Genomic DNA, 25,123 nt, shown 5'->3' with positions numbered 1-25,123 from the left:
GTGCAACTGCTCGAATCAGCGTCATGTCTGAAAGCAAGGGAACGTTTCAGCCGCCAAGTGAGCCTCAGAGCCACGAACAGCCCGGGTAAGCAGCAGGCAGCATACGGCACACAGTAAACAGTAAAACAAGACCGATCGGAATCGTCCCCCTCATAGACACTAATCTCTCTTTTCTTCCTCCTCAAGATTCGAGCACAAGCTGAACCCGTCGAGTGAGCCAACCAAGCTAGAAGGCAAAGACTCGCTCCATGAGTACAAGGCGGCAGGCAAGCTCAAGGGCTCGAATGCCCTCATCACAGGCGGAGAGTATGTGATTTCCTCCAGCAGCACGTCCAGCCCCATCTCAAACACCGGAATGCTAAAGCAGAGTAACCAACCGCTTTGAAGCTCTGGCATCGGGAGGGCCATCGCCGTGCTGTATGCTCGTGAAGGCGCCAACGTCTCCATCGTCTATCTTCCCGAAGAGCAACGGGACGCCGAGGAGACCAAGAAGATGGTGGAAAACGAAGGGCGCGAGTGCGTCTTGGTCGCAGGCAACCTCATGGACAACGAGACGTGCAAGGCGGCCGTTGAGAAGCACGTCGACAAGTTTGGCAAGATTGACGTGCTCGTCAACAACGCCTCAAGCCAGACCCAATGCGATAAATTCGACGACATTGATCTCGACTGCGTGGAGAGGACTTTCCAGTCCAACATTCTGCAAATGTTTGCCGTGACCAAGTATTCCCTGAAACACATGGAAAAGGGCGGCTCGTAAGTTTTAACATGGCGTCTCCAGCATCTCAACTGACGGATAATGTATTAACCCCCCCCCGACTAGCATCATCAATACCACATCTACCGTGGCATTTAGGGGAACCGCCCATTTCGTGGACTATGCCGCGACAAAGGGCGCCATTGTTTCCTTCACGCGGTCACTAGCCAAGCAGCTCATCGGCCGGGGCATACGAGTCAATGCTGTTGCCCCGGGTCCGGTCCATACACCCATCCAAGCAGCTTCTCGGCCACAGGAACAGATGTATGAGTTTGGCAAGGATTCGCAACTGGGACGTCCTGGACAGCCAAGCGAGATTGCGCCAAGTTTCATCTTCCTGGCGTCCAAGGACTCTGAGTTGTACTACGGACAAGTCTTGCATGCTTATCCTCTAGGGGACTAATTCTGCGGGGAGCAGGACCGCTGCAAACAAGCACGAGATTGTCAGGAGCAGGGTCAGACTTTCACAGGAAGCGTAGGGCCATGCATGCTGAAGAGTGGCAGCAAAGGACTCCTGTCTTTTGGTTTCCGCTGCATATACTCACTCAGGGGCCGTACAACTGGCGAGCATATCGCATCAAATTTGGGCATGAAAAACAAAAGAGCAACAAAACACAGTTTGTAAAAGTATATTTTGTCATGATTCCATCTCTTTTCGGATGAGTTATATCCACCGTGTGAGAAAATGCGATGCTGCATTATCCAATGAGAACTAGCCATCCATCCGTACCAGCAGCTGCATCCAAAGTCGCCACTTCGTCACCATGACCACGGGGATAAAACTTGTTTTTCCCGCATCCTCCAGCCATCCAGTGAGCCACCAGAGGAGCAGGAAAAATCAAAGTTCTCGCTTTTTTTTTTTTTTTTTTTTTTTTTTTTTTCCACAAATGACTGCGGAACTAGCCAGAGGGAGTTGCCCTTGCCGATATGCAGCACAGGCAGCACCAACATCTTCAATGACTCAAATGCGGTATCCAAAAAGCCCATTTGCCCCCAGAACTAATGTAGAGTCAAAAAAATGAAGAAGAAAAAGAAAGAGAATCAATGCATGCAGACTTCCCGATAATGTGTATTTCCAGCACGGTCTTGTCGGTACCGTGTCTTGTATCCAGAAAGCCCAAAAGATGTGCTACGTGTCGTGCATGCATCGGATCTGTACGGGCCGGGCCAACGGCCAACATGAGACGGCAACACTGCATGCAGCACGCACGTCATCGGCATCACTCACACTCATCTCGTGCGACAAGTAAACCGCCCCAGCGTCCGGAGCGCAGATGAGTGTGCCAGCCCCCGATCTTGCCTCCCCCCCCCTAGTCATCCCCGCCGCTGCGCTACATGCTCCGCAAGGCGACGGGCCAAGAACGGCTGCGTGCATGGAGATGAAGGAGGTGGTTCCAGGGCTATGGTGAATGTTCTCGAGGCTTCTCACGTAGGAGCGGTACCAGAATAGCCGTTTCAACGAGGGCGGGGCATGACGAGCGCCGGTTCATTTCGGCTGTATGAAAGCACCAGAGGCCGGCCGGTTCGCTTATCGTGGAGGGCGGGGGTCAAAGCCAAGCGCAGCGGATGCATGGCGCGGCACCAGGGACGAGTACCCGCTCCTCGAATGCGTGCAGAAGCAAGGAATGACCCTGGCAGAGTCGGGTTGATGCCGGGCACGTTTCCGAGACAGGGTGCTCGAGGAGGGCGCTGCTCCGGCTCAACGTCGCCAGCGGCGGGCCCCAGGTCCGCAGACAAGTTGGCCGCGAAGACGGAGCATCGGAGTATCGGAGCATCGGACCTTGCTGGCTTGTGTTCTGCAGACCCATGGGTCGGGGCATCATGAAGCGGGCGTGCCATCGAGGATATCGGGATTGCTGCGGGGAAGGGGAGGATGCATGGCATCTGCAGCCAGATCCTTGGCACCTAATCTATGCTTTGCGTCACGGCCCAAACAAACCTGCGGGACGGGACGCCGGGACAAGGCGGCGGGTGCTCATGGTCCCCCCTTCCAGCAAAAAACACCCGTCAGCTTCTGTGCCGAAGCACCAACTCTCAAAAAGCAAAGCTCGCATACATAGCGCAGCCATGGTTGGCAAGCGTAGCCTAGGCGAGGCCGCCGCCGAGTCTCGCGCCCACGACGCCCGACCAGGACACCGTCGCCGCAAGACGTCCTACAACCTCGAGTACGGGGCTCATTCTGCCCCCGGCGACAATCACGCACCCATCAAGCCCAGCATCCTCCGCTTCCGAGATGCCGCTCGCACGGCTCTTGAGGACGCCCGACGGGAGGAGCTCAAAGCCTCCCTTCTCAACGGCCTCGACACCTCGCACCTGGAGCGATTCCGCAAGCACCCCGACGAGCTGGGACGCATCAAGAGCAAGCCGCTTCGCAGGTTCTACGAGCGGCAGAACGAAATGCTCAACGACTGGCTCGAGGTGGATGCCGTGGTCACGGCCATCGCGGACGACGTGCTCGAATCGATGAACCCCGATCCCGATCACGACGGGGACCAGGAGCGCGTGGGCGGCCTTCAGCACGTGGCGGGCCGCATCGGCGAGCTGCTGCCCGACGACGAAAAGGCGCGCCGGAGGGAGGCGGCGAGGCAGGCCTCGGTGGCAATCAACACCAACGTCGTCGCCAATCTCGTCCTGCTGGCCGGCAAGGCCTTTGCGGTGTTCACCACGGGCTCCCTGTCGCTCCTGGCGTCGCTGGTCGATTCTGCGCTCGATTTGCTCTGCACGCTCATCATCTGGTCCACGAATCGGATCGTGCTGTGGAGACTGAGCGCTCTGCGGAAGCGATTCCCGGTGGGGAAGCGACGCCTGGAGCCGATGGGCATACTGGTCTTTTCCATCATCATGGTCATCTCGTTTCTGCAGATTCTGCAGGAGTCGGTGCAGAGGCTGATGCCTCCCCGTGCGGAGATTGAAGCCTTGTCCACGGCGGCGATTGTCTCGCTGGTGGCCACCATTGCGATCAAGGGCATCATCGGGCTCGGCTGCCTGCCGATCAAGACGACGCAGGTCCGGGCTTTGGTGCAGGACTGCAAAACAGACGTCATATTCAACGCGCTGTCGCTGCTGTTTCCGCTTGTCGGACACCGAGCGGGCGTGTGGTGGCTCGACTCGGTGGGCGCGGCGCTGCTCTCCCTCTTCATCATCTGCGACTGGGGACGTACCTGCTTCGAGAACATTGTGCGGCTTTCGGGCGAGGCTGCGGACGAGAGAGTGTACAGGAAGCTCACGTTCCTGGCCTACCGATTCTCTCCCGTGGTGCGAGGAATCAAGAGCATCACCGCGTATCATGCTGGGGATGGTGTGTGGGCAGAATTCGACCTTTTGCTGGACGAGCACACGAGGCTCAACAGATCCCACGACATCTCCGAGACGCTGCAGTACTGTGCCGAGGGGCTGGCCGAGGTGGACAGGGCTTTTGTTGCGACAGACTATGCCATGATTGGACCTACGGGACACGCCGAGGATTCGGAATGGAACCATTGACGCGTATTGTACTGCATTTTGCATGAGCTTGGGTGTGGGCGGACGCATGATGTACATTGTTGCCAAAAAAAAAAAAAATAAAAAAAAACACCGCCTTGATCAAGGTTGCAATATAACGTGAGATTGGATCCAATCTCAGGCCCATCTGCAATGCCTGCTAACGCCTGGTACCGCCTTATTCGACTACTTTCCGCAATCGGCGGCGTAGTTCTTCTGGATTAGACCTCTCATACTGATCGGGATGCTGACCGGGGTAGTTGTCGATTATCGCCCTTCTCATCACTCTTCTAGGTGCTCGTCGCCCAGTAAAGAGCTCAAACTGGGCGAATCCCTGATCGGGTAGCAGGTCTAAGCCGTCCATGGCTACCCATCCGCGGTTCGCGTGCGCCACTGCTTGACGCAGCAGAGGCGTGTCCAGGGTCTTGTAACCGAGCTCGAAAACCACACCGCCCGTTTGGTTCCCCAGCCATGACTCTGGCAGCTGAAACTCGGGTGATGGCACGTCCCCGATAGGATGCGTGGGGATGCAGGAAATGATTACGGAGGGCAGCCGGAAGTCGGACTGCCACGGGTCGTCAATTTTGCTCAGAACCTCAAACTTGGTGTTTCCGCCTGCCCCGAGGCCTTGGTATTCGCTCCTTTTCAGTAACAGTTTGAAGTGCTCCACCAACTTTTCCCCGTTGCTCATGGTGCGGTTGTAGATGGCGATGTTGCTGACGCCCACCTGAAGGAGGGCATACACGGCGGCACGAGCCATGCCTCCGGCGCCTATGACGAGCGCGCAAGTCGTGGGCCGAACTGCGTTAGCTGGCGAAAGACCGCGACGGATGGAGGCGCGGATGCCGATCCAGTCAGTGTTTTCTCCATACAGGGCCTGCACGGGCCCGGCCCTGTTGACTCCGCGGAAGAAGGACGCACCAGTAGGGATCGAGCCATTCTCATCCAGCTTGCGAATGGGAATCAAAGTGTTGATGGCGCCTATAGCCTGAGCATGAGTGCTCAAGGAATCTGCCAGGGTGATGAACTCCACCTTGAAAGGCAAACCTATCGACGCGCCACCAAAGTTGGGATCCTGTATGCGATGTCTGACCTGGCTCAACGAGCTTGTTGAACACAGACGGTATCGGTGGGGAATACCGCACATCTCCAGTGCTGCATTGTGCATTGCTGGTGATAGACTATACTCGACATTTGCGCCAAAAACGTAGAGTTTCATTGGGTCGAACAGAAAGCTAGAATATAGTGCTCGCGTAGCTTCTTGCGCAGTAAGGTCCAGCGATCCTTGACCGGTCGATGGAGAGATATCCCTGCCGTGAGAGACCAGAGTCAGAGTCTGATTCAAGAAAGCCGAGTGTCTCCCAAACGGTCCCGTGTTGTAGGCCGTAAGCGGAAGATGGGGACCCGGCAGCGCGTAGACGGCAGCGTGGAAGTGGACGAGGTCGAAATTGTCGTCGATAGCATTGGCTGGTTTTAGCAGGCGCACAAGGTCGCAATTCAGCTCCACTGCCCGCCGGTATTGAGAGATCCAAATCGGAGAGTGCCAAGATTCGAAGCTGTTGGTGAGAGTGTAGTCGCCGATCAATCTTGAGCCTCTCTTTTGCGCCACGAGTTTGGAGATGGCATCGTCATTCAGACATAAATCCACCGTCATCATTTCGGGCACGAGAGACAGAGTGTGAGAGAGCAAATCAAGGTAAAGGTACGTCGCTGATGTCGATGAGGAATCCGCATGATTGATGTGGACTATGATGGGCAAGACGCTGCTTCTGCGTGCCAGGCCGACCGCCTCTGTGATGCGATTGGCCATGCTTGTATACCTCTCGAGATACGTAGCATCCGGCCACAGCGTATCGAGATGACTGACGGTGATCTGACAGGCATCCACACCAGCCGAGTAGTTTTCCAAATCAAAGTCTCGCTGTAGGATATCTTCAATCGGGATGGATAGGGCATACGTGTAACGACGGTGTTCCGTGAGGACGCTTGCTAGAGGATATGCCGACTCGAAGAAGGGAATCGTACCTGGCGGATAGATTTGGGAAAGGAAATTCAGCAGGTGCCTTTCTGCTTTCTTGAGAGCCAGGTGCGGTGGTGAATCCGCGGCATGAGAGGTACTTGTCGTGGTGGCTGCCGGGTCAAGGTCTGCGGCGCCGGATTCCGACACGTTGAAGAATTCGAGATTCGAGCATGTGCGGAAAAATGCATTGCTCGTCCGCCAAAACGTTTCCAGCTTCGTCTCGGACGCTATCTTGAGGCAATCGCGTATGGCTTGCTGGCTTCGCATCACATGTATGACGGGATGTGTGGTGGCAAACTGTCGCAAAAGACCCTGAACCCGTCGCTCCATCCACGAGCAAATGATGATGCAATCTCGAGGATTGGTTTGCAGGACATGCTCGAGGACGTCGCCTTGCTTCTTCTGGCACTGGGTTGCGCCGTGAGCCTTGCTGTATGCAGGGCTCGAATAGTTGGTTGAGCGTTGGAAAGCGGATTCGACGTCTACTATCTTCTTCTTCAACGCCGAAGCTGCCATGACGGCGAGTGTGGTTTTGCCGGCTGCCCGGACCCCGACGAGCACAACAGACGCCTCGGCGGGAAACCTGGGCAAACGGCCACTGAAGTCGGGCGACTCGAGTGACGGCTCGCGACTCGAGCCAGCATGCAAGTGGGTCGAAGGGTTGGAGGAGCATCTCGACATGAGCTCGCCCCTGTGAGGTGGTGGTGACATGGTCGACCTCTCGTCTCCCCTCATCGTGGCGAATGATCGTTTGACACGCGCCATGGTGGAATACTGGCTATGGGGGAAAACTGGGAGAGGTCGAGATGGCTTGAGAGTCGACTGCTCGGCCCTTTCCAAGATTTGGTCAAACGGCGCATCTTGTCGGAGTGGACGGCTGGCTGGCAACCTGCAGGGTCTGGCCTTTTTCTTGAGCTTTTGACCAACGTCAGTCGAGGTTATTCCATTTCTTCAGGCAGCTTTTGGTTGAGGGGGGGAGAAAGGTGGGAGAAAGGTGGGGCTGCGGTTCCCGATGAGCTGATTGGTGGCTAAGGACTTATCCGGCTCGACAACCGCAATCAACATCCAGGAAGCGACAACCCCACATCCTCGATGACGAACCAATCGAGACAGTCCGTCGCACCATCAAAACTGATTGTATTGTTGTTATTCTATCCTCAACGAATGCTTGGGAAACGTCGTACATCCCGAGCAACCTGCCGAGTTTGGCTATTTTCGCTCCTCGAGTGTCCGACTGCGCTCGCTTCCACGGGGCCGTATTATGCCTGGATGGGGGGCTCAGACTCGTCGACTTGCCTTTGATCGGCTAGGGCACATCTGGATCACGGACTGGTCCAGCGGTCATGGCACCCAAGCGGCAGATTCAAGCCCCGACGACATCCCAAAACAACCATGAAGACAGTGAGAGACCTAAGAAGCGTCGGGTGTCACTTGCCTGCGACTCGTGTCGCACCGCCCGCGAGAAGTGCGACGGGGCCAAGCCTCAATGCGGGGCCTGTGTTTCGCAGGGCCGCCCATGCTCTTACACACCCGCAACGAAGAAGAGGGGAGTCCAGACTGGATATCTGAGGACCATTGAACTGTCCCTGGCCTGGCTTTTCCTCCAGTCACCAGAGTGCGAAAGCTCGCTTCATGCCTTGTTGAAGCAGCCTGGAAACTCTCGCGAAACTCGCGCGTTGCTGGGAAAGGGTGGTGCTGGCCGTCAGTTGCAAAAAGTATGGACGGACAGCCGAGTTCACAAGGCCATCGATCTTCTCCTCTCGGAAACACCAAATGCGGCCTCTGATGAAAAAACATCTGGAAACAACTCGGACCACGAAGAACACCTTGCAGCACATGCGCAACCTCGCATGCGGGCTGTCATGCCAAGATTTGCCGGGCAAACCGACGACGCAAGTTCCGCCGCTTTGTCATGCCGGCCAGACCAGAGCCACCAGACCAAAAGAGATCGATCTTTCACCAAACTACCTGATCAATGGGAACGCCTTCTCCATCTTTACGCGTCCTATACTCATTGCTGGCTGCCTATAGCGCAACCGGACGCATTGCACTCCCTCGCAACGTCATACGGATCACATGGAGTTGAACTGGATCTCGCCACAGACCCGAGCAACCGCTCACTTCATGCGGAGCTCTGGGCTGCGTTGGCCATAGCGTCCTTCCAAGACATTCCAAGGCCTGGACACGACAATCTGGCAAGCTGGAAACCTGCTGACGTTTTTCTCGTTGCCCGCAGCCTCCTACCGGCAGACGACGGCATTTTTGACATTCACAGCGTCAACGCCACCATCATACACGCTGTCATTCTCATCGGACGAGGAAAGGCTTTTGCCGCGTCCCTCTTGCTAGGAAAGGCAGCCCGAATATTGCACCACCAGACCCAATCAGCCGCAGAGACATCATCGCGACAAGCGAGCATTCCATCCACGGTACAACGGGAGACTGCTCTACTGTCATGTGCTCTTCTGGATACGTTGACCTGCTCACTCCTTGATCAGCCGGCCATGACAAACGTCTACGGCAAGGACTTTGCCACCTCCACCACCACGATGGAGTATTCCGGCTTTGATAAGCCATGGCCACCGATGCCAAGCTTCTCTGCTTCGTTCGATCGGCCCGGCCCAACAATACAGCCCATGATGTGGCCGATTCGTACCATGGTGCAGCTGCACGCGTTCACGACAGTGCTAGACCGCCAGCTTTCTTCATCGCTCAAGCACGGCGCCGCGACGCAGTATCGAAGCCCCGAAGATTTGGTTCGGAAACTCGACTCTCGATTCAGCTTTTGCAACTCGCTGATTGGCGGAAGCTCCATCCCAACAGTGCCCTCGGCCTATCTCGTCAAGCTTCTTTTCTTGGCCACAACCATTGAGCTTGCACCAGAAGTTAGATGTTCCCTCGTGTCTGGGTTTTTAGAGCTAGTAGAGTCTTGCCTGGAAAAGTTTGGCGCCGCTCTTACGCCTCCGATTGTATTGCTGCTGCTGCAACTTGTAGAGAAGCGAGCCAAGACTGACAACATGGGCGAAACTGAGCAAGCAACATGGCGGTCAGCCATGGAAAGGCTGCGTAATATATGGCAAGACGAGCAAGAACCCACATGCGCGCCCAGAGCAAGCATGGGCAAGTCCATCCGGCAACAGAATCCGCAGCGAGAATCATTTATCCAGCCCTGCACCTCACACGGCCACGGCGTAGGTTCTAACAACCAAGGTCATTCGAGTCCGCCAGCTACGCGACTGAGACGGGCCGGCTCGCAAAAAGGGGGCGAGGCGTCAGCTCAGACACACTTTGGGCACCAAGACGCTGTTCCGGATGCAGCTTCCATGCTCGACAGCGCCTCGTATACAACGCATACAACGCACGCGAACAACGACCGGGTGGACGCTCGACTCGCCCTTCCCACAAGCGACAGAATGAATCAAAACTTCGACTATGACGCCTTGTTTGAAGACTTGGGATCCTTTGGGTGCACCGATGATTTGGAAATGGATTCGAGGTTCATGACAAATCTTGGGTTCGCGCCAGGATGCGATTTGGCCGAGATTTTTCAAGGCGATTTCGGTGTTTGACCTGTCATCTGAAAGGGAAATGCTTCTTAACCGATGCCCTCTCGACTGCAAAGAGGCGAAGTCGGACCGGCCCAACAATGCAACGCCACGCTCTTTTAGCGGGGGATATATGCTTATCCCTGGCAAGACTAATGCAAGCCACCCGCCTGCCTCCGACCGGCCAACGATCTGCTTGCCTCCCCGCACCCCAGATTCGTGGCGCTCCGGCATTTTTTCCGTGAAGCGGGGTTGCGGGAGCAGGGGAGCGGGCAGAGACGGAGACGACGGGGCGAACTTCGTTGGCCGTGGGTCCCAAGGTGGTTCCGCATTCACGATTGCTGTCAGACGAGTGAGCGCGTTTGAATCTGCCGGGTGACATCACCAACCTACATTTTTTTCCAGTTGGTAGCCACGGTCTGGAGTCTTTCCGCCGCCAACCATGACTCTGCTCAACTTGAAGGAAGACAGGCCGACGCCTTCGGCCGTGTACAACTGGCGGGTCTATACCTGTGCAGCCATCGCATCCTTCGCATCATGCATGATTGGATACGACTCGGCCTTTATCGGCACAACCCTTGCGTTGCCCTCGTTTGTCAGCGAGTTTCAGCTTGCCGCGTATTCTGCACCGTCCCTGGCCTTGTTGAAGCAAAACATTGTTTCTGTCTACCAAGCCGGAGCGTTCTTTGGCAGCTTGGCAGCGTACGGGTCCAGTTACTTTCTCGGCCGACGCAAGTCCCTCTTCGTCTTCACCGTCGTATTCGTCGTCGGCGCTGGGATGATGCTGGGTGCCGATGGAGCCCGCGGCACCGGACTCATTATCGGAGGCCGAGTGCTGGCGGGCTTTGGAGTCGGCGGATGCTCCAACATGACGCCCATCTACATCTCGGAACTTTCGCCCCCGGCGGTGCGAGGCCGTTTGGTCGGCATTTACGAGCTGGGGTGGCAGGTCGGCGGGTTGGTGGGTTTCTGGATCAACTTGGGCGTCAACACAACGATGGCTCCCGGCCATTCCCAGTGGATCGTCCCGTTTGCCGTCCAACTCATCCCTGCCGGTCTGCTCCTGATTGGATTATTCTTCATTCCCGAATCGCCCCGCTGGCTTTTTTCCAAGGGAGAGCGGCAAGAAGCCATCAAGGTGCTGTGCTGGATCAGACAGCTGGAGCCTTGCGACATTTACATTGCCGAGGAAGTGAGTTACATCGACGCCGAGTCTGATCGGTACCGCCGAGACGTCGGCACCGGGTTCTGGAAGCCGTTTCTGGCCCTGAAGGACAAGAAGATGCGGTGGAGGTTCTTCCTAGGGGCGATGCTCTTTGTGTTCCAAAACGGTGAGCCCGTTGTTTATCCGCTGCCTTTTTTTTTTTGTGTCTTGTCGCCTTTTCGCCTTTTTGCCTTTTTGCCTCTTTCTTTCTCTCGGTTCGGCCGCCCCCCCGTTTTAACCAAGCTCTCCTCTCGCAGGTTCCGGCATCAATGCCATCAACTACTACAGCCCCACCGTCTTCAAGAGCCTCGGCATCACCGCAACGAACACGGGCTTCCTCACCACGGGCATCTTTGGCGTCGTCAAGACTGCAATGACCTTTGTCTGGATCCTGGTCCTGATCGACCACATGGGCCGACGCAAGCTGCTCATGATTGGCAGCGTCGGCGGATCCTGCTGCATGTGGTTCATCGGCGCGTACATCAAGCTTGCCGACCCGGCGCACCGCCCGCCCGGCGGCCTGACCTCGGGCGGCGTCGCGGCCGTCTTTGCGTTTTACCTCTGGACGGCCTTTTACACGCCCTCGTGGAACGGGACCCCCTGGGTCATCAACTCGGAGATGTTTGACCAGAGCACGCGATCTCTCGGCCAGGCCAACGCCGCCGCCAGCAACTGGTTCTGGAACTTTGTCGTCGCGCGCTTCACGGAGCAGATGCTGGACGCGTGGGGCTACGGCGTGTACTTTTTCTTCGCGGCGCTCATGATCACCTCGACCGCCTTTGTGTTTTTCCTGGTACCGGAGACCAAGGCGCTGCCGCTGGAGGCCATGGACAGGCTGTTTGGGACGAGGCCGACGTGGCGGGCCCACGGGATCGTCATGGGCGCGCTGCGGGCCGAGGAGGGCGAGCTCCGCCGCGGCGCGGGCGGGGTGCGGCTCGAGGAGGGCAAGGTGGTCCGGACGGAGCAGGTTGAGCCGAAGCGGGCGTCTGGGTGAGAGGGAGCACCTGTGGCGGGCCACGGACGGTCTCTAGTTTTGTTTGCATTTCAGCGCTTTGCTGCGAGTGGAGGGGGCGAAAAGAGATGCCCTCTGGAGTTCTCTGCCATCCTTTGTTCATTAGGGTGTCTTTTTTTTTTTATTTTTTCGTCCGCGGGGCCAGATCATTTTTTCCTGCTTGTTTATTCCGGTATCATCTCGGCAAGCCGTACGCGAGGAAGACGGCCCTTTCTTCCTACTTGTTTATTCTGGTATCATCTTCACAAGACGTTACGCGAGGAAGACGGCCCTTTCTTCCTACTTGTTTATTCTGGTATCATCCTTTCAAGCCCGTGGCGTGAGCCAACCCGTGTTGTCGGGCTACAGTCTGCTTCTTTGACCCACGCCGCATTTGACTTGAAATGGATTTCGTTTGTCGCACTTTCTTATGAATAATTTTCGCCTTCTCACCATCTTTAGCTGGCTCAAATCACATGCGCAGCCTTCGGCCTTCACTCGCATTCAGTCACAATATGCAAGAGACTTGGCCGGCTCGGCACCGTTGCGAGGGAACAAGAAAGCAAAAAAGGAAAAAAAAAGTCCATTGACGTCTGCTACAAGCTCGACAACAGCCTCGGCACCGACCTCTGCGCCACCTCGCGCCTAATCGCCTCCTGGACCTTGGCCGCCGGCAGCTCGTCGACCGGCAGCCCCGTCCAGTAGCTGTCCTGCTCCAGCCCCTGCCATATCATGGCCTCGGTGCCCAGGATGACCTGCCAGCCCTGGCGCTCGGCCAGGGCGCCCAGCCTCGTCAGCGGCGACGGGGTGTAGCACATGTCCAGCATGGCCCCCTTGTGGTCCTTGCCGAGCAGCACCTCGGTGACGAGCCTGGCGCGCCGCTCGGCCTCGGTGCGCGGCTCCAGGTCCGGGACGCAGGCGACCACGGCGCCGGGGCCCTGCGCCGCGCGGGCCTCGGCCACGGTGGCGACGTGGCGCAGGCGGTGGCCGTAGCCGCGCGCCGCGCACTCGGCGATGACGGCGCGCACCTCGGCGGCGTCCCGGTTGACCAGGTAGATGTCGGTGGCGCGGAGCCACTTGCGCAGGGCGTAGACGGCGCTGCGGGCGGCGCCGCCCGCGCCCACCACCAGGGCCGGGCGGTCGTGCAGCACGCGCGCCGGGTCGGCCACGTTGTGCTGGAACGAGCCGCGGACGCCCAAGACGTCGGTGTTTGCGCCGCACAGGAGGCGCTTGCCGCCGCGCTCCCGGAGGAAGAGGGTGTTGCAGGCGCCGACGTCGCGGCACTCGTCGGTGGCCTCGTCGAGGTGCGCCAGCAGGGCCACCTTGTTGGGCATGGTGACGGAGGCGCCTGGTGGTGCCGTGTTAGCCTTTGCTTGCCATCTCTGGGGATTTTTTTTTTCCCCTTTCCCTTGGCCAGGGGGCCTCGGACGGACGGACGGACGGACGGACCGTAGAAGGAGGGATGCTGGACCAGCTCGAGAAAGTGCGCCATGTCGGCCGAGTCGAGCCGCAGCTGGGCCCACTGCAGACCGAGCTCCTCGTAGACGAGCTGGTGCAGAAACGGCGACAGCGAGTGCGTGATTTTCTGGCCAAACAGGTACCCATGGCGGGCCGTTTGTGCCTCGGCAGGGCCGCCGTGAAGGGGCGACGGCTGGGCCTGGGACGGCAGGGCTCGGGCAGCCATGAAAGGGATTCTGTGACTGATGCTGTTTCTGAAGCTGTGCCCGATGCTGTTTCTGACGATGTTTCTGTCGATGTTTCTGACGAGTCTCGGAGGCAAAAGGGGCGATCCACGCTGGCGTTGTTCAGTGCTTGGCGCCCCAACTAGCTACATACTATCCCCGGCTCGACAGCTGCTCTCCTGCAGATGCTTGCTTGACTTGCCGTCTCTGCATATGCTCGTGTGTTGCCGTGCTCGTGCTCGTCGGAGGAATAAAAGGTCACCCGCTGGGCTCCCAACGCGGGCTAAAGACTTAGCCGGCCTGCCTTGCAGCTGGCTGCAGTGGTGGCTCGTCGACAATCACCTCGCGCGTAAGCTAGGCCCGAAACGGAAGGGTACATGGGCATGTATAAATTAGGCATGTACACCTTGTGCACGATGCGCATTACATACATTATGAGACATTATGCTGCTGCATTCATTATGAGCCTTGCCCACAGAGCAAACACATCGGCCCGAGATATCCACGTCCTGCGCTGCGCCGCGGCCGTAGCCTGAGCGCGGCTCAACGTGGCTCGCAGTTCCCGTCTCGGGCTGCCCTTTCCAAGAGGGCAACAAGCCATACCACACCGGACGGATCGAGTCGGGACAAATCTTTGATTCATTCGGGCCACGTTGACGGGGCGGCCAACCTGCGCAGCGGGCCAACGGGCCAACGGCCAACGGCAACCCGTGAGAAACGCTTTTTATCCAGGACATGGGACTCGCCTCATGCTTGCAAGTGTACGTGGTCCACCATGTCGCGCGGTTTGTGGGTCTGCCAGTTCCATCGCCTGCCGCGCGACGAGGAACCCGGCCACACGATAGATTTACCGGTGCGACCGGGACGAATGAGCGTTTACCAGCTAGTAGAGCTATTGGTCAGAATTTTCAAGCCCTTGTGCAATGATTGAGATCCAGGGAATTCGGCAGGATTTCAAAACAGCGGAAATGGTGGGGTTACGACGTCTGCATGGCAGCAGCACAGGGGTCGACGGATTCCCAAGCCAGTCCCGGTGCATATCCGGCACCGAGAGTGGAATCAGCCGCAGCTGCGATCTGTACGTAACCTGGCTCTTTTGTCCATGGACGGTATTCATACACGACCAACGTTGGAGAGCTTCGCCGCCGCAAGGGATTATCATCATCATACGCTAGAGGCTGCATAATTCTACATAGGTAGCCCATCTAGCACCCCAGCTAATAAACCGGAAAGGAAAGCCCAAGTGCCAGGTGAAAAAAAAAACCCCTGCGGCGTTGAAAACGTTCTAATCGTCCCGTATGGTGTGGGGGAGCGATATGTGCCCTGCCCGTGAAAGAGTTGGGTGCTCTGCCGCGCAGAAATCCATCTAGCGATAGCGCTGGGGAAAAGTGCGATGAAAGATTAGCTCTAAAAAAAGAAAAGTCTGGGTAAAAGTAGGTCCAGAAAAAGAAAAAGGGTGGTGCTGTAGAGATCTGGGGGAAAGGAGGTCTATGTCGAGATATAGGTCTCAATAGGCTCTGGATGAAGTATTCATTTTTGCCTTGAACAGTGTATGCGTCCGGTTGGCGGAGTGGTAAACACTTTCACGCGTGCGCACATCTCGCAGACCTATTTCACCAGGTCGTTGGTTGGATTGGCACCGAATGCACTGCCTCTGCGCCCGCAGAATTAAATTATACCATACGTTCGGAGCAGCAAACGGCCTCTTAGCCCCCTATCTAGAGACTATGAGCCGCTGGGGGTGCTGAGATTCAGGTCTCAACAGGCTCCGGATAAGTATCCATTTTTGCCTTCAACATCCATTTTTGCACTAAACAAGTCTAATAGAGAAGCCGTGCGTAAGGAGATAAGTTAGGGAGAAGGACAGCCGGGTTAGGGTTAGCTGCTATGCTAGGGACATGGAATTTTTGGTAGCAAATTAGCCCCCTTGAATCCATGAGTCTCTTTGTGGTCCGTAAAGACTTTAGTTAGATGAGGGGACACCTCAACGTCTCTCAGCTGAAAAAGACACCCCCTATTCCCGCAGTAATAGCAATGTATTGGGGCTTGGCTGGCTTGGCGCTGGGCCTTTGGTGGCAGTTTCAGTGTTGTCCGGCAGAGGAGACGATAAGGGCGCTGCCCGGTGGCCATCGGGCGTGCTGCGAGTTGCCGGCGTGCGCGTGGCTAGGCAGCTAGGCGGCCTACGTGAAAGTATATATATATAGTGATGAATCCCGACGAGCAGGCGCGCGGTGTGCTGAGGTCTGGTAGGAATCACTCCGCAGGATCCGAGTATTCTGCGCGATCCAATCCTCGAAGCGTTTAATGATGCTATAGCAGGAGCGGGGCTGGGCACAAGCCGAGACGTGACACGCGACGCGAAATAGAATAACCGAGCGTTGCATATCGGATCGTTACGATCAGGAACCCCCGGCCGAGTCGGATGCCATTGCGTCACTGCTAAAGGGATCGCGCTACTGCTACTGCGGCACGCCATTGGCATTTATATGTCCGGCTCGCGGTCGCCATTGTCCTGATATGGACAGTCGCGATTGATTGGCGCAGGGGGGCCGGATGACGTTGCAGATATTCGTCAGAAGTTGTCAGTACTCGAGCATCTCAAAGTGCCGGCTCCTTCGTTTTGCTGTTGGTATGCCTCGCGGCCTCGGCTTCTCTCTCGGCCGCGGGAAACGGCCCCAAAACTTTTCCAGGGGCCAGAGCGAGAATGACGAGCCTGTGGGAGGCCTTCCGAGGAAAAGCGGCCGGGAATAATTTATCGCTCCCAACCAAGAGTATATCGTGCCAAGGGGTAGTTAATCTATAGCAGGGGCATCTGCTCTAGCAGCTGGATCAAACGAACGACAAGGCGCGGGAGTCCTTCGATGGTAAAGAAAGTGGCCAGGGGAATTGTCGCTCCTGACCAAGGGCATGTCGTGCCAAGGAGTGTCGAATCCATGGCGGAGGGCAGGGTCGGCGTTGACTTTCGTACTTTGAGGCTTAGAAGAAAAGGAAGAAAAGGCCAAATCTCGCGGGGCCTCGAGGACCTTGAATAATCATCCGGCCAGGGGCATGACCGAAAGCCTCGGGTTTACAAACGGCTCAGTTTTCCCCGATTAGCTGCCGCAAATGACCCGCCAATGAAGAGACAATTCTTGTACGGGAGCAGAATATTAAGTGCTCTGCCGCGCAGAAATGAGCCTCGATAGTTCAAGGAAAAAATGCAAAACGAGGAGCAGAGAAAAATTAAAAATCTACGTATAATTGGGTCTGCTACCCACGTACCGATCAGCCGCCCCCTGGGCAGGTAGATTGAGTGCCTTGAGCGAAATAAGTTCGAGTAGTAGCGATAAATTGGGCATCCTGCATGTCGCCAACTAGGGCAGGTAGATCGACCCGAGAATGCTGTTAAGCAACATTGATCCATTCATCTAGGTAGGCGTGCTCATCATAAGGGAACGTTTGCCACCAACTTTGATGACCCGAGTTTGACATCCATCCCCATTCTGCGTTTCAATTCCACGGGTTGAAGTGTCTGGCGAGCATGTGTTGCGCGGTATTTGCGTCATATGCTTGGATGATCCTTTCCAGGTTCCATCGCGAGTGTCCCGCCGGTGCTTGTGCGGACACTGACCTTAATGCCGCTAGTAATCCGGGCATTCCATTGGCGATTTTTATGATTTTCGCTGTATTCAGTCGATAAACATATTTAATGTTAGATTCCTGCAAAATGTCAATCCACCTGGCTACCTTCCCGTGGGTTTCTCCCAGATTTGCCACCGAATCTACGATTCCCTTGTGATCTAAATAGACCTTGGTCGGATAAGGAGATCCCTCTATTAGCCATTTGATTTCTTTTAGACCTACCACGATAGCTAACGTTTCCTTTTATGGCATAGTTCAATATTTTCCTGCGTTTCCAAATTTATGTGATAAACACAAAATGATTCCAACTTTTGACCAGTTTAAATCGTCTGTCGGTGTTCCAGGTTCAATGTCGTCTAACTGGAATAAAACGCCGCCTGTGCCTGTTTCTGAAGCGTCTGTCGCTAGTGACTCGTTAAGTTCAACGATGTCGTCTTCGTCAAGTTTATAGTGCTCGCGGGCCTCTTGTTGGTTTCTCGCATGACGTCAAGGACCGGGGCCAAATCGACCACCGATCCGGCTTGTCGACGAGACGGTGTTGATTCCACTCGGTGAAGAAGTTATCGTGATCGGGAAAGATGATTATCATTTGAAGCGGGTGAGTTGCCAGGTAATTGCATTAATTAGCGAGCCACGTTTTGTAGCTGATCGGTTTAGGAGGAGATGCGTGTTGGTTAGGCATCGGTTGTTGAGGATGTGGACGGGGTATTGTTCCAATCTTGCAGCAATTTTAGACCACATGTTTTTTTTTAAAAAAAAAAACACCTCGGTTGTCAACCATTGGTTGTAGGAAATATCGAGATCGGTGAATTTTACGTAGTATCTCGCTCCGTCACGTGTCGACTTTGATCTATTATTATTATTATTATTATTATTATTATTAAATTACGCTAGAGGCTATCTAAAGCTAAATAACCCATCTAGTACTTCTCTAGGATGATTTGGAAGGGAAAAACCCGGCGGCCGGGAGGAAAACCCTTCCTGCGTTCTTGATTTCTATTGTATGTCGCCCCCGCTGCAGGGGCGACGGGTGTCCGGTACGTAAAAGGGTAGGGTGCGCAACCGCTTAGGACTATATCTGGCGGTATTGCTTGGGAAGAGTGCGAGTAGGAATTCCTGGGGTGTTAGGTCCGGGCCGGTATTCTGTCAGGCGTATGGTGAGGGAAAGGTAAAGCCGAAAGGGTGGGGCCGGCAGCGCGCTTGCGATAGGTGGGTCCCCGCCGGATACGTGCCTATTGGGGCTGAATTTATTCCACTGGCATGGGCCAAAAATGTGGTATGTAGGAGGGTTGGATTGTTATCAGCTAATCTCGTTCTGGAAACCCCACCATTCCATCCCTTTACAGGATACCCCTTTCTTCTTTAGTGTTGTCCACAACACTAAGAAAACAAAAGAAACTTATCACAACACTAAAAAAAAAGAAAGAGAAACATTCTCCAGGGTCCAGCAAAAAAAGAATAACATTTCTTCCAGCGAATACTTCTTTTAGCAAAACATAAGTAAGAAAAAAAACCATCCTTGTTAGTAAATTCACTCTTTCAATGCATCGGCGATTTTCTCGAGCCCCGTTCTTATCGCTTCTGCAATAATATTGGCTGCTTTGATCACATTGTCTTCCTTGTTGCTCATGCGTCTTGTTCTTTTCGTAGTCTTTGCCCCTTCTTCCTCTGCTTCATTCTTATTTGTCTTTCTTTTCTTCGATCGTACCGTCGTAGCTTCTTTTGGTTCCCGTGGCAAGTCGAATAAATCCACTCCGCAATAGTGGATTTGTTCTAGCACTCTCGCATAACACTCGATCGCATTTGACTTGTCCCACTTGTTGCACCGAGCGAGGACATCTTCTTTCCATAGCATTTTTGTAAAGGCGGACCGAATCATCGTATCCAGGTCATATATTCTGTTTGGCGATTTCATCCCTATAATCAATTTGTTCTTTATAGGGATTTTCGAGGATGGTGCGAATGATATCATGTTAAACACTTACTGTACCTCGATCTTTCTCAATGACACGGGGAGGTGCTCAAGTTGTTTTCGGAAATAATGTGCGAATTCTGTGTATAGTCTTCCCGGGGAGTGATTCCTCACTGCCTCCATATCTCCCCATACACCTTTTTCGGCGGCATCGTTGGTCACAGCGGTATCGTGGGTTATGGCTTTTTCTCCCGTTTTCCCAGTTGATGTGGTTTGCTCGGCATGGTTCTCGTTCAGAGAAGGATCCTCTCCAGCGTGCATATTCTTTTCAGCCAATTTTGAGAGTTAATGCGGTTGGCCTTAGGTACTGTATTGGTATAAAGGTCCGCAATGCCCCTAGCTTAGTGCCTTTTCTTCTTTTCTTCTTTTCCTCTATAGAGCCATTTCCTAGGTATATAATATCCCTTCGGTCGCATCATAAGGCCGATATTAACCCTATTAGCGGCATTAGCACCAGCAGTAGCAATAACAATAACAGTAACGATGATAATAATAATAACGACAAAATGCCTAAAAGATCCGCGACGCTGGACAAGGGGGTGAGTATAGGTCTTACGCGCAATAGGGCCGCAGCTGACCCTTATATAATAGCCTGGAGAGCCTCGCGCTTAGCCTTATAGGCCGTGTTTGACGCGGTCGGAGGACCCCGACTATCGCTGCCGAAGTCAATAGGGTATAGACCGGATCGCGCCTACTTTAGGATAAAGCTGACATAGGCAGGGACCGGCGCAGCGTGCTATCCTTATACCCTTACGGGCAAGACGTATATGCCGCTGGAGCGGACCCCTAAGAATAGGGCCCCAGTCCAGGAGCTGCTGGACGCGCAGGTAGAGTTGGCCGGGGTGGGGGGGGGGGGGGGGGTGCGTTTCCGAATAGTACACAGTGCGGTTCGCTGGCTGACGACTATTATTTCTAGGTTGGCAATTATAAGGCCCTTTAGCAAAGGGCCAAGCAGGCGTCATCGTCTTAGGGCCGGGGGAGGGCGGCGGTGGGGGGGGCTCGGCGCTCCCGGACTTTGATCTATTATTCGCTATATATCGTGGTCGGCGAGGAGAACCGGAGCCACTGCTAGGTTTAGTCTATCGAACGGGTCTGACACAAAAGGCTGTTACCATCTGCGAGGCCACAGACGAGGTCGCGCTGCTGACGTCGCAAGGCCCGTATGCCAGACGTCGGACCCGGGGGGCAGCCTAGTTGGCTGCGATGGTTCGACGCCAGGGAGTCAGGACGGCGGCACGGGCCCTCTGCGTCGCGGTCTTTGGCCGGGCGGCCTCTATAACGGCCGCCCCGTCCTTAGCAGATTTGATCTATGCGCGGAGTATCCGCCGCAGCGCTGGGTTGCCGGATAACCTCTGGGCCAGACGCACGGAGCGTGCGCCTCTCGGCAACATATGCACCCTCGGCTTCGTCTGGTGCGCTCGTGTACCGGCAACTTATTAGTGGCCTGCAGCCTCTTGGTGCACCGCTCATATAAAAACTCCTCGTCCTGGGCGCAGGCGCACTCTTCGTCGGAACCAAGGGTCGTCCTCTATAGTAGGCGATGGCGCGCTATGATCGTCGCTATTGGTTTCCCTGATTGAGTCTATTTTGTCTATACTCATTGAATCTTGGTCGATTATTAGGGTCTAAGAATAGTTGATGCGTCTGGTTGAATTGACTATTGGCTAGAGGTGGTCTAAGCTAAAGAGCCACCGGCTAAGGCCTGTTGGGGATAGGGCCGGTACGATAGTTGACCGGATGAGGCCTGGCGTGGGTACGGTTAACGACATGGTTTCAGCAATTTCGGCCCCGGTTCTACGCCTGTCGATCACCACCCCCCCTCCCATTCTCACCTTGATCGGCATCTCCTTGCCCCCCGGTAGGATTCGCTGGGGGAGCATACGGGGGTAGGGCGGGGACCATCGGATAGTAGGGCGGATAAAAAGGCGGGGGCGGCATTGGCGGCATCGTTGGGGGATACCAGCTATGAACGGGATGGCCCGGACAACTATGATGTGGCGTGAAGGGCCCGGGGGGATATACCTGCGATGACGGGCTGGCAGCAACAGAACCGGGCTCGGCTTGGGGCGCAGTCGTCGACATCGGTGCCCAAGGCGACGCAACACCGGCATACGGTGGGGAAGGCACCCAGGGGGAAGCGGCAGGAGCATAGGGCGCGGATACTGATCCGGCCATTATATGAAAAGGATGTCGGCGAGAGCAACGGTTAGTCAAATAGGCGGAGTAATTCCTCTCTGATCCTGTCGTCTATTAAGGAGAATTTAGCATCCTATTTTGTCGTTCCCGCTATCATATCTTCCAGGCCAGCAGCTGCTGCCCTTACTGATCCGGATAGGGCCGGTGTCCTCTCCCTGCCCGTTGCAGGGGTGATGGCCCTGCTTTCGCTTTTCCTTTGGGTTGCGGTGTAACCGGGGTCGATTGGGTTGAGAGTGCTCATTTTAGACGAAGTTGTTGTGGAGATTATCAGAATAATGACGCGGAGTTCTCTCACTTGCTAACTTTTCTGGAAGAGAATTCACTTCCTAGCCATGTCTCGCCTATATATAGCGACGGGTCACAGGACAAGCGTAGAGCTACTTCTATGAATTAGAACGCAAGGAAGAGCGTATGTCTTCCCGCTTTCCCTCTTTACCAGGGAAAGCGTAGCTTTATCTGGCAATTTGTAAAGAAACCGGAAGGCAAGCAGGAAGAGCCGGCCTAAGAGGTCGTTTCCCAGCAGAATAGGGAGGCAATCGTTAAAAGTATTAAAGGAGTAGGTGGTTTCCTTGCAACCTGTTGAATGGTGGGTTCCCTATTTCGAATAGAAATAAGGAAGTCGTCTACAGACGTATGCGCATCTCGAGGACCAAGCAGAGCTTGGACAGAAGCTTGAACACCCGAATATACGGTTTGAAGCTGTGACAGAGTATCGCGGCCTGCAGCCCTGGTATCGCAGAGGAGGTTGTATGTAAAAGCGGCGAGGTCCTCTCTGGCAGCATATTTCCGGAATGTCTAGTGTGCCCTCTTGATTCTGACGAGGACATTTCGCTGTGGTTCTTTGAGCCGCTTAACAAGCATGGCGCACAAATCGTCGAGCGATGCTGTGTCGAGTAAGTCCCGGCCTCTGTCAGTCGTCGACCGGGTGTGCCAAGTAAGGGCATGCCCACGAAGACATGCTGTCCACACTTTCTTCCCTGTCGGACTGCGGGACCTGCAGGACGGGAGGTGTTGGAACTCTTGTTGGGGCCGGGTTGGCTTCAGTGGTGTCTGTGTGAGTGGTCTCTCGAGTCGTGGTCGAACCGTGGGCTGCTGGTCACTTTGGGGGTCGGTTGATGGGGGTGAAATAGTTCTATCGACCATGGGCCAAAATAGTGGTTTGTAGGTGGGTTGATTTCTCCAAGCTAATTTTTTCCCACATCTTGTAGTCATTCCGTCCCTCAACATGGGTGAACGATATGCTTGGCTCGGGACTGGATGGGGTCGTTTGAGACTTCGTTTTCCTCAGGCGTTGCCCGCGGGTTGTCTTTTCGCCAGACTCAAGGGGCCAGATCCAACGACTGTACGCAGGTTTTTCTCCCTGTCCTCGGGTTTCCTGCGTAGACTGGTATAGAGTCACTAGATACTAGTTTAGTTAGGGCCGCCTTAGTAGACTAGCTAGAGTATATATATATTAAGCGCAGCGGGGGCCTTCGACCGAGAGGTCAAAGAAACAGATAGCTTCATAGCGTTCTTCTTCTGTCTCACCGTACCAGTTGCGGGCGGGACAGAAGCCGTTGCCTAGGATTGACGAAGAGTAGACTTCCAGGGAGTAGGAGTCCGAGGAGGATGAGAAGACGACGACTCGACAGCAGCAGCGGACTTACTCAGACTCGCCACTCGTTCCTGAGCGGCCTGAGCCTCGGCAAAAAGGCGAAGCAGATTCTCTTATAGCCCACCGGAGTGACGTCGAATTACCCACACGTCTGGATGCTGCGCGACCGGCAGCTGCCCTACAAAATCCTGGAGGAAAACGATAACACGCACTGGCAACCTACCCCCGCAGAAACGGGGGCACTACCGATACTATTACGGTATATAGGTTTTTCTTCTAGATCTTGGGTTTCCTATATAGATTAGTACTGAGGTTCTAGAGACTAGAACACGAGACAGATCCAAGATCTTAGCTCTTCACACACGCTCCGTGTGGGAGGGAGTCTAGAGAAGAAGCATGTGTCTCACGTAAAGCGCGTCACCGCGGCAATAAGGGATGCACATAGTCAGGTGACCTAAAAGAATGCTTTTATCAGCAAGAAACTCCCACCCACTACTTTCTGCGTATCGCTGCACGGTCTGCAGCTTAACCGATATCTTCCCCCCGGTCTGATTTGTCGTTACCTACCGCTGTCACTCTCTCGCGTCGTTCTGCCTACTGCTGCAGCGTTCCACTTTGTTCCTTTTGCCTAGTACTGGGTGTCGGCACTTCGTTTTTCTCCGATCTGTTCCCTTCAGTCACTCTCCCAGCCTGATGCTCGGCCGGGGGCGCGGGTGCGCAGGGGACCCTTATAACCAGGGTCGCCCTAGGTAGACTAGCTAGCGTAATATATATATATATTAGGGTCTAGAAAAAAGGTGATGCTGTAGAGATCTAGGGGAAAGGGGCTCTAATAGAGAAGCCGTGCGTGAGGAGTTCGCTTTAGTATCGACTGCGGGTGATCTTTCCGCCAGCCGTCCACGATAGAAACGGGTCATAGTAGAGTTTCATCCCAACATATGCGACTTTAATACGCGTTTATATATCTCAAGTTTTGTAATAGACTAGAACCCTAAGTAATCTTTGCAAGAACTGCCTGAAGCAAGTCATGTAGAAGGTCGGGGGGAGAAGGGGGGGGCTGAAATTTCTTTGTAAAAGAGTTAGAAGGGTGGCCAGGTTGCTCTTAAGGTCAAGTGCGTCGAGAACGGTTTCAGGTAACGCTAACTTAATAACTGGCTAGGGCAGTTTTCGTCTATATTGTAAAAAACGCTTAGCTAAAATAAGCTATGCGCTGCGTAAGCTATATTTGTCGGCGATGTGGCTAAGATTCCAGCCGGAAGTTGCGATGGGGGGAGTCTGGGCTGCCATTTCCGCAGCGTCGGTGGGGATAGCCGGGTTTAGGTATGAATTTATTCCACTGGTCAGGGCCAAAAATGTGGTATGTAGGAGGGTTGGATTGTTTTCAGCTAATCTAGTTCTGAGAACCCCACCATTCCATCCCTTTACAGGTACTTTGCTAGGGACATGGAAGTTCCAGTAGCTGCAGCAATAGCGGCCCGGTGTATTAGGGCTTGGCTGGCTTGGCTATCGGGCGAGCTGCGGGTTGGTGGCGTGCGCGTGGTGAGGCGGACGTAAAGTAGGGGCGGCGATGCCGCGTGACTAGGCAGCTAAGCAGCCGAAGTGAAAATTAATTGCATGTAGTGATAAATCCTCAAGGGGGGGCCGCGCGCGTGCTGGCTCTGGTAGGAATTGGCTCATCTGTGGCAGCTAGTAGGGGACAAGGTGAGCCGTTTGCCGGGCGCGGCGGACGGGGGCGGTACGATGCCTCCAGGCAGCGCTCCATGCGCGAATGATGCACCCGGGCCTCCTGCTGCGTCTCGCGCATGACGTTCAAAACCGGCGCCAGGTCGACCACGGACCCAACCTGCCGACGAGACGGCGTCATCGTCTGAGATACTGCGGACGGGGCCAGTAGGCCAACCGCGGGGCCCTGGGTGCCGCCTGGTCGGCCGCGAGGGCGCGGAGTGATGGCGCCAATATCGCGGCGTGGGCCTTCTCTATCGCTGTTCAAGGCCGCGCGGGTTCTAGGACGGCCGTGCCGCCCTTCGGCCGTCTTACATTATCGCACCCCGGGCGGGGTGCCGG

General features: G+C 55.1%; 7 protein-coding genes across 7 annotated transcripts; 4 read left to right on the top strand and 3 right to left on the bottom strand.

Moving 5' to 3' along the window:
• Positions 1-23: 23 nt before the first annotated feature.
• UV8b_07183 (uncharacterized protein) lies at positions 24-1,157 on the top strand (the record flags this gene model as incomplete). The annotated part of the gene is made up of 4 exons (XM_043144680.1): positions 24-85; positions 187-306; positions 388-753; positions 821-1,157. The coding sequence occupies 4 exons, from the start codon at positions 24-26 to the stop codon at positions 1,155-1,157; spliced, it is 885 nt and encodes a 294-aa protein (XP_043000615.1).
• Positions 1,158-2,209: 1,052 nt separating this feature from the next.
• Positions 2,210-2,638, bottom strand: UV8b_07182 (uncharacterized protein; the record flags this gene model as incomplete). The annotated part of the gene is made up of 1 exon (XM_043144679.1): positions 2,210-2,638. The coding sequence occupies one exon, from the start codon at positions 2,636-2,638 to the stop codon at positions 2,210-2,212; it is 429 nt and encodes a 142-aa protein (XP_043000614.1).
• A 183-nt stretch (positions 2,639-2,821) lies between these two features.
• Positions 2,822-4,237, top strand: UV8b_07181 (uncharacterized protein; the record flags this gene model as incomplete). Its single annotated transcript, XM_043144678.1, has 1 exon — positions 2,822-4,237. The coding sequence occupies one exon, from the start codon at positions 2,822-2,824 to the stop codon at positions 4,235-4,237; it is 1,416 nt and encodes a 471-aa protein (XP_043000613.1).
• A 175-nt stretch (positions 4,238-4,412) lies between these two features.
• Positions 4,413-7,019, bottom strand: UV8b_07180 (uncharacterized protein; the record flags this gene model as incomplete). Its single annotated transcript, XM_043144677.1, has 1 exon — positions 4,413-7,019. One exon carries the CDS (start codon positions 7,017-7,019, stop codon positions 4,413-4,415), a length of 2,607 nt encoding a protein of 868 aa, XP_043000612.1.
• A 578-nt stretch (positions 7,020-7,597) lies between these two features.
• Positions 7,598-9,823, top strand: UV8b_07179 (uncharacterized protein; the record flags this gene model as incomplete). Its single annotated transcript, XM_043144676.1, has 1 exon — positions 7,598-9,823. The coding sequence occupies one exon, from the start codon at positions 7,598-7,600 to the stop codon at positions 9,821-9,823; it is 2,226 nt and encodes a 741-aa protein (XP_043000611.1).
• A 418-nt stretch (positions 9,824-10,241) lies between these two features.
• On the top strand, positions 10,242-11,997 carry UV8b_07178 (uncharacterized protein; the record flags this gene model as incomplete). The annotated part of the gene is made up of 2 exons (XM_043144675.1): positions 10,242-11,130; positions 11,261-11,997. 2 exons carry the CDS (start codon positions 10,242-10,244, stop codon positions 11,995-11,997), a joined length of 1,626 nt encoding a protein of 541 aa, XP_043000610.1.
• Positions 11,998-12,590: 593 nt separating this feature from the next.
• On the bottom strand, positions 12,591-13,678 carry UV8b_07177 (uncharacterized protein; the record flags this gene model as incomplete). Its single annotated transcript, XM_043144674.1, has 2 exons — positions 12,591-13,342; positions 13,444-13,678. 2 exons carry the CDS (start codon positions 13,676-13,678, stop codon positions 12,591-12,593), a joined length of 987 nt encoding a protein of 328 aa, XP_043000609.1.
• Positions 13,679-25,123: the final 11,445 nt, after the last annotated feature.

The sequence above is a fragment of the Ustilaginoidea virens genome, chromosome 6, assembly GCF_000687475.1.
Source record: "Ustilaginoidea virens chromosome 6, complete sequence".
Lineage (NCBI taxonomy): Eukaryota > Fungi > Ascomycota > Sordariomycetes > Hypocreales > Clavicipitaceae > Ustilaginoidea > Ustilaginoidea virens.
Note: the sequence above shows the minus strand (reverse complement) of the source record. Positions and strands in the feature narration are given on the sequence as shown.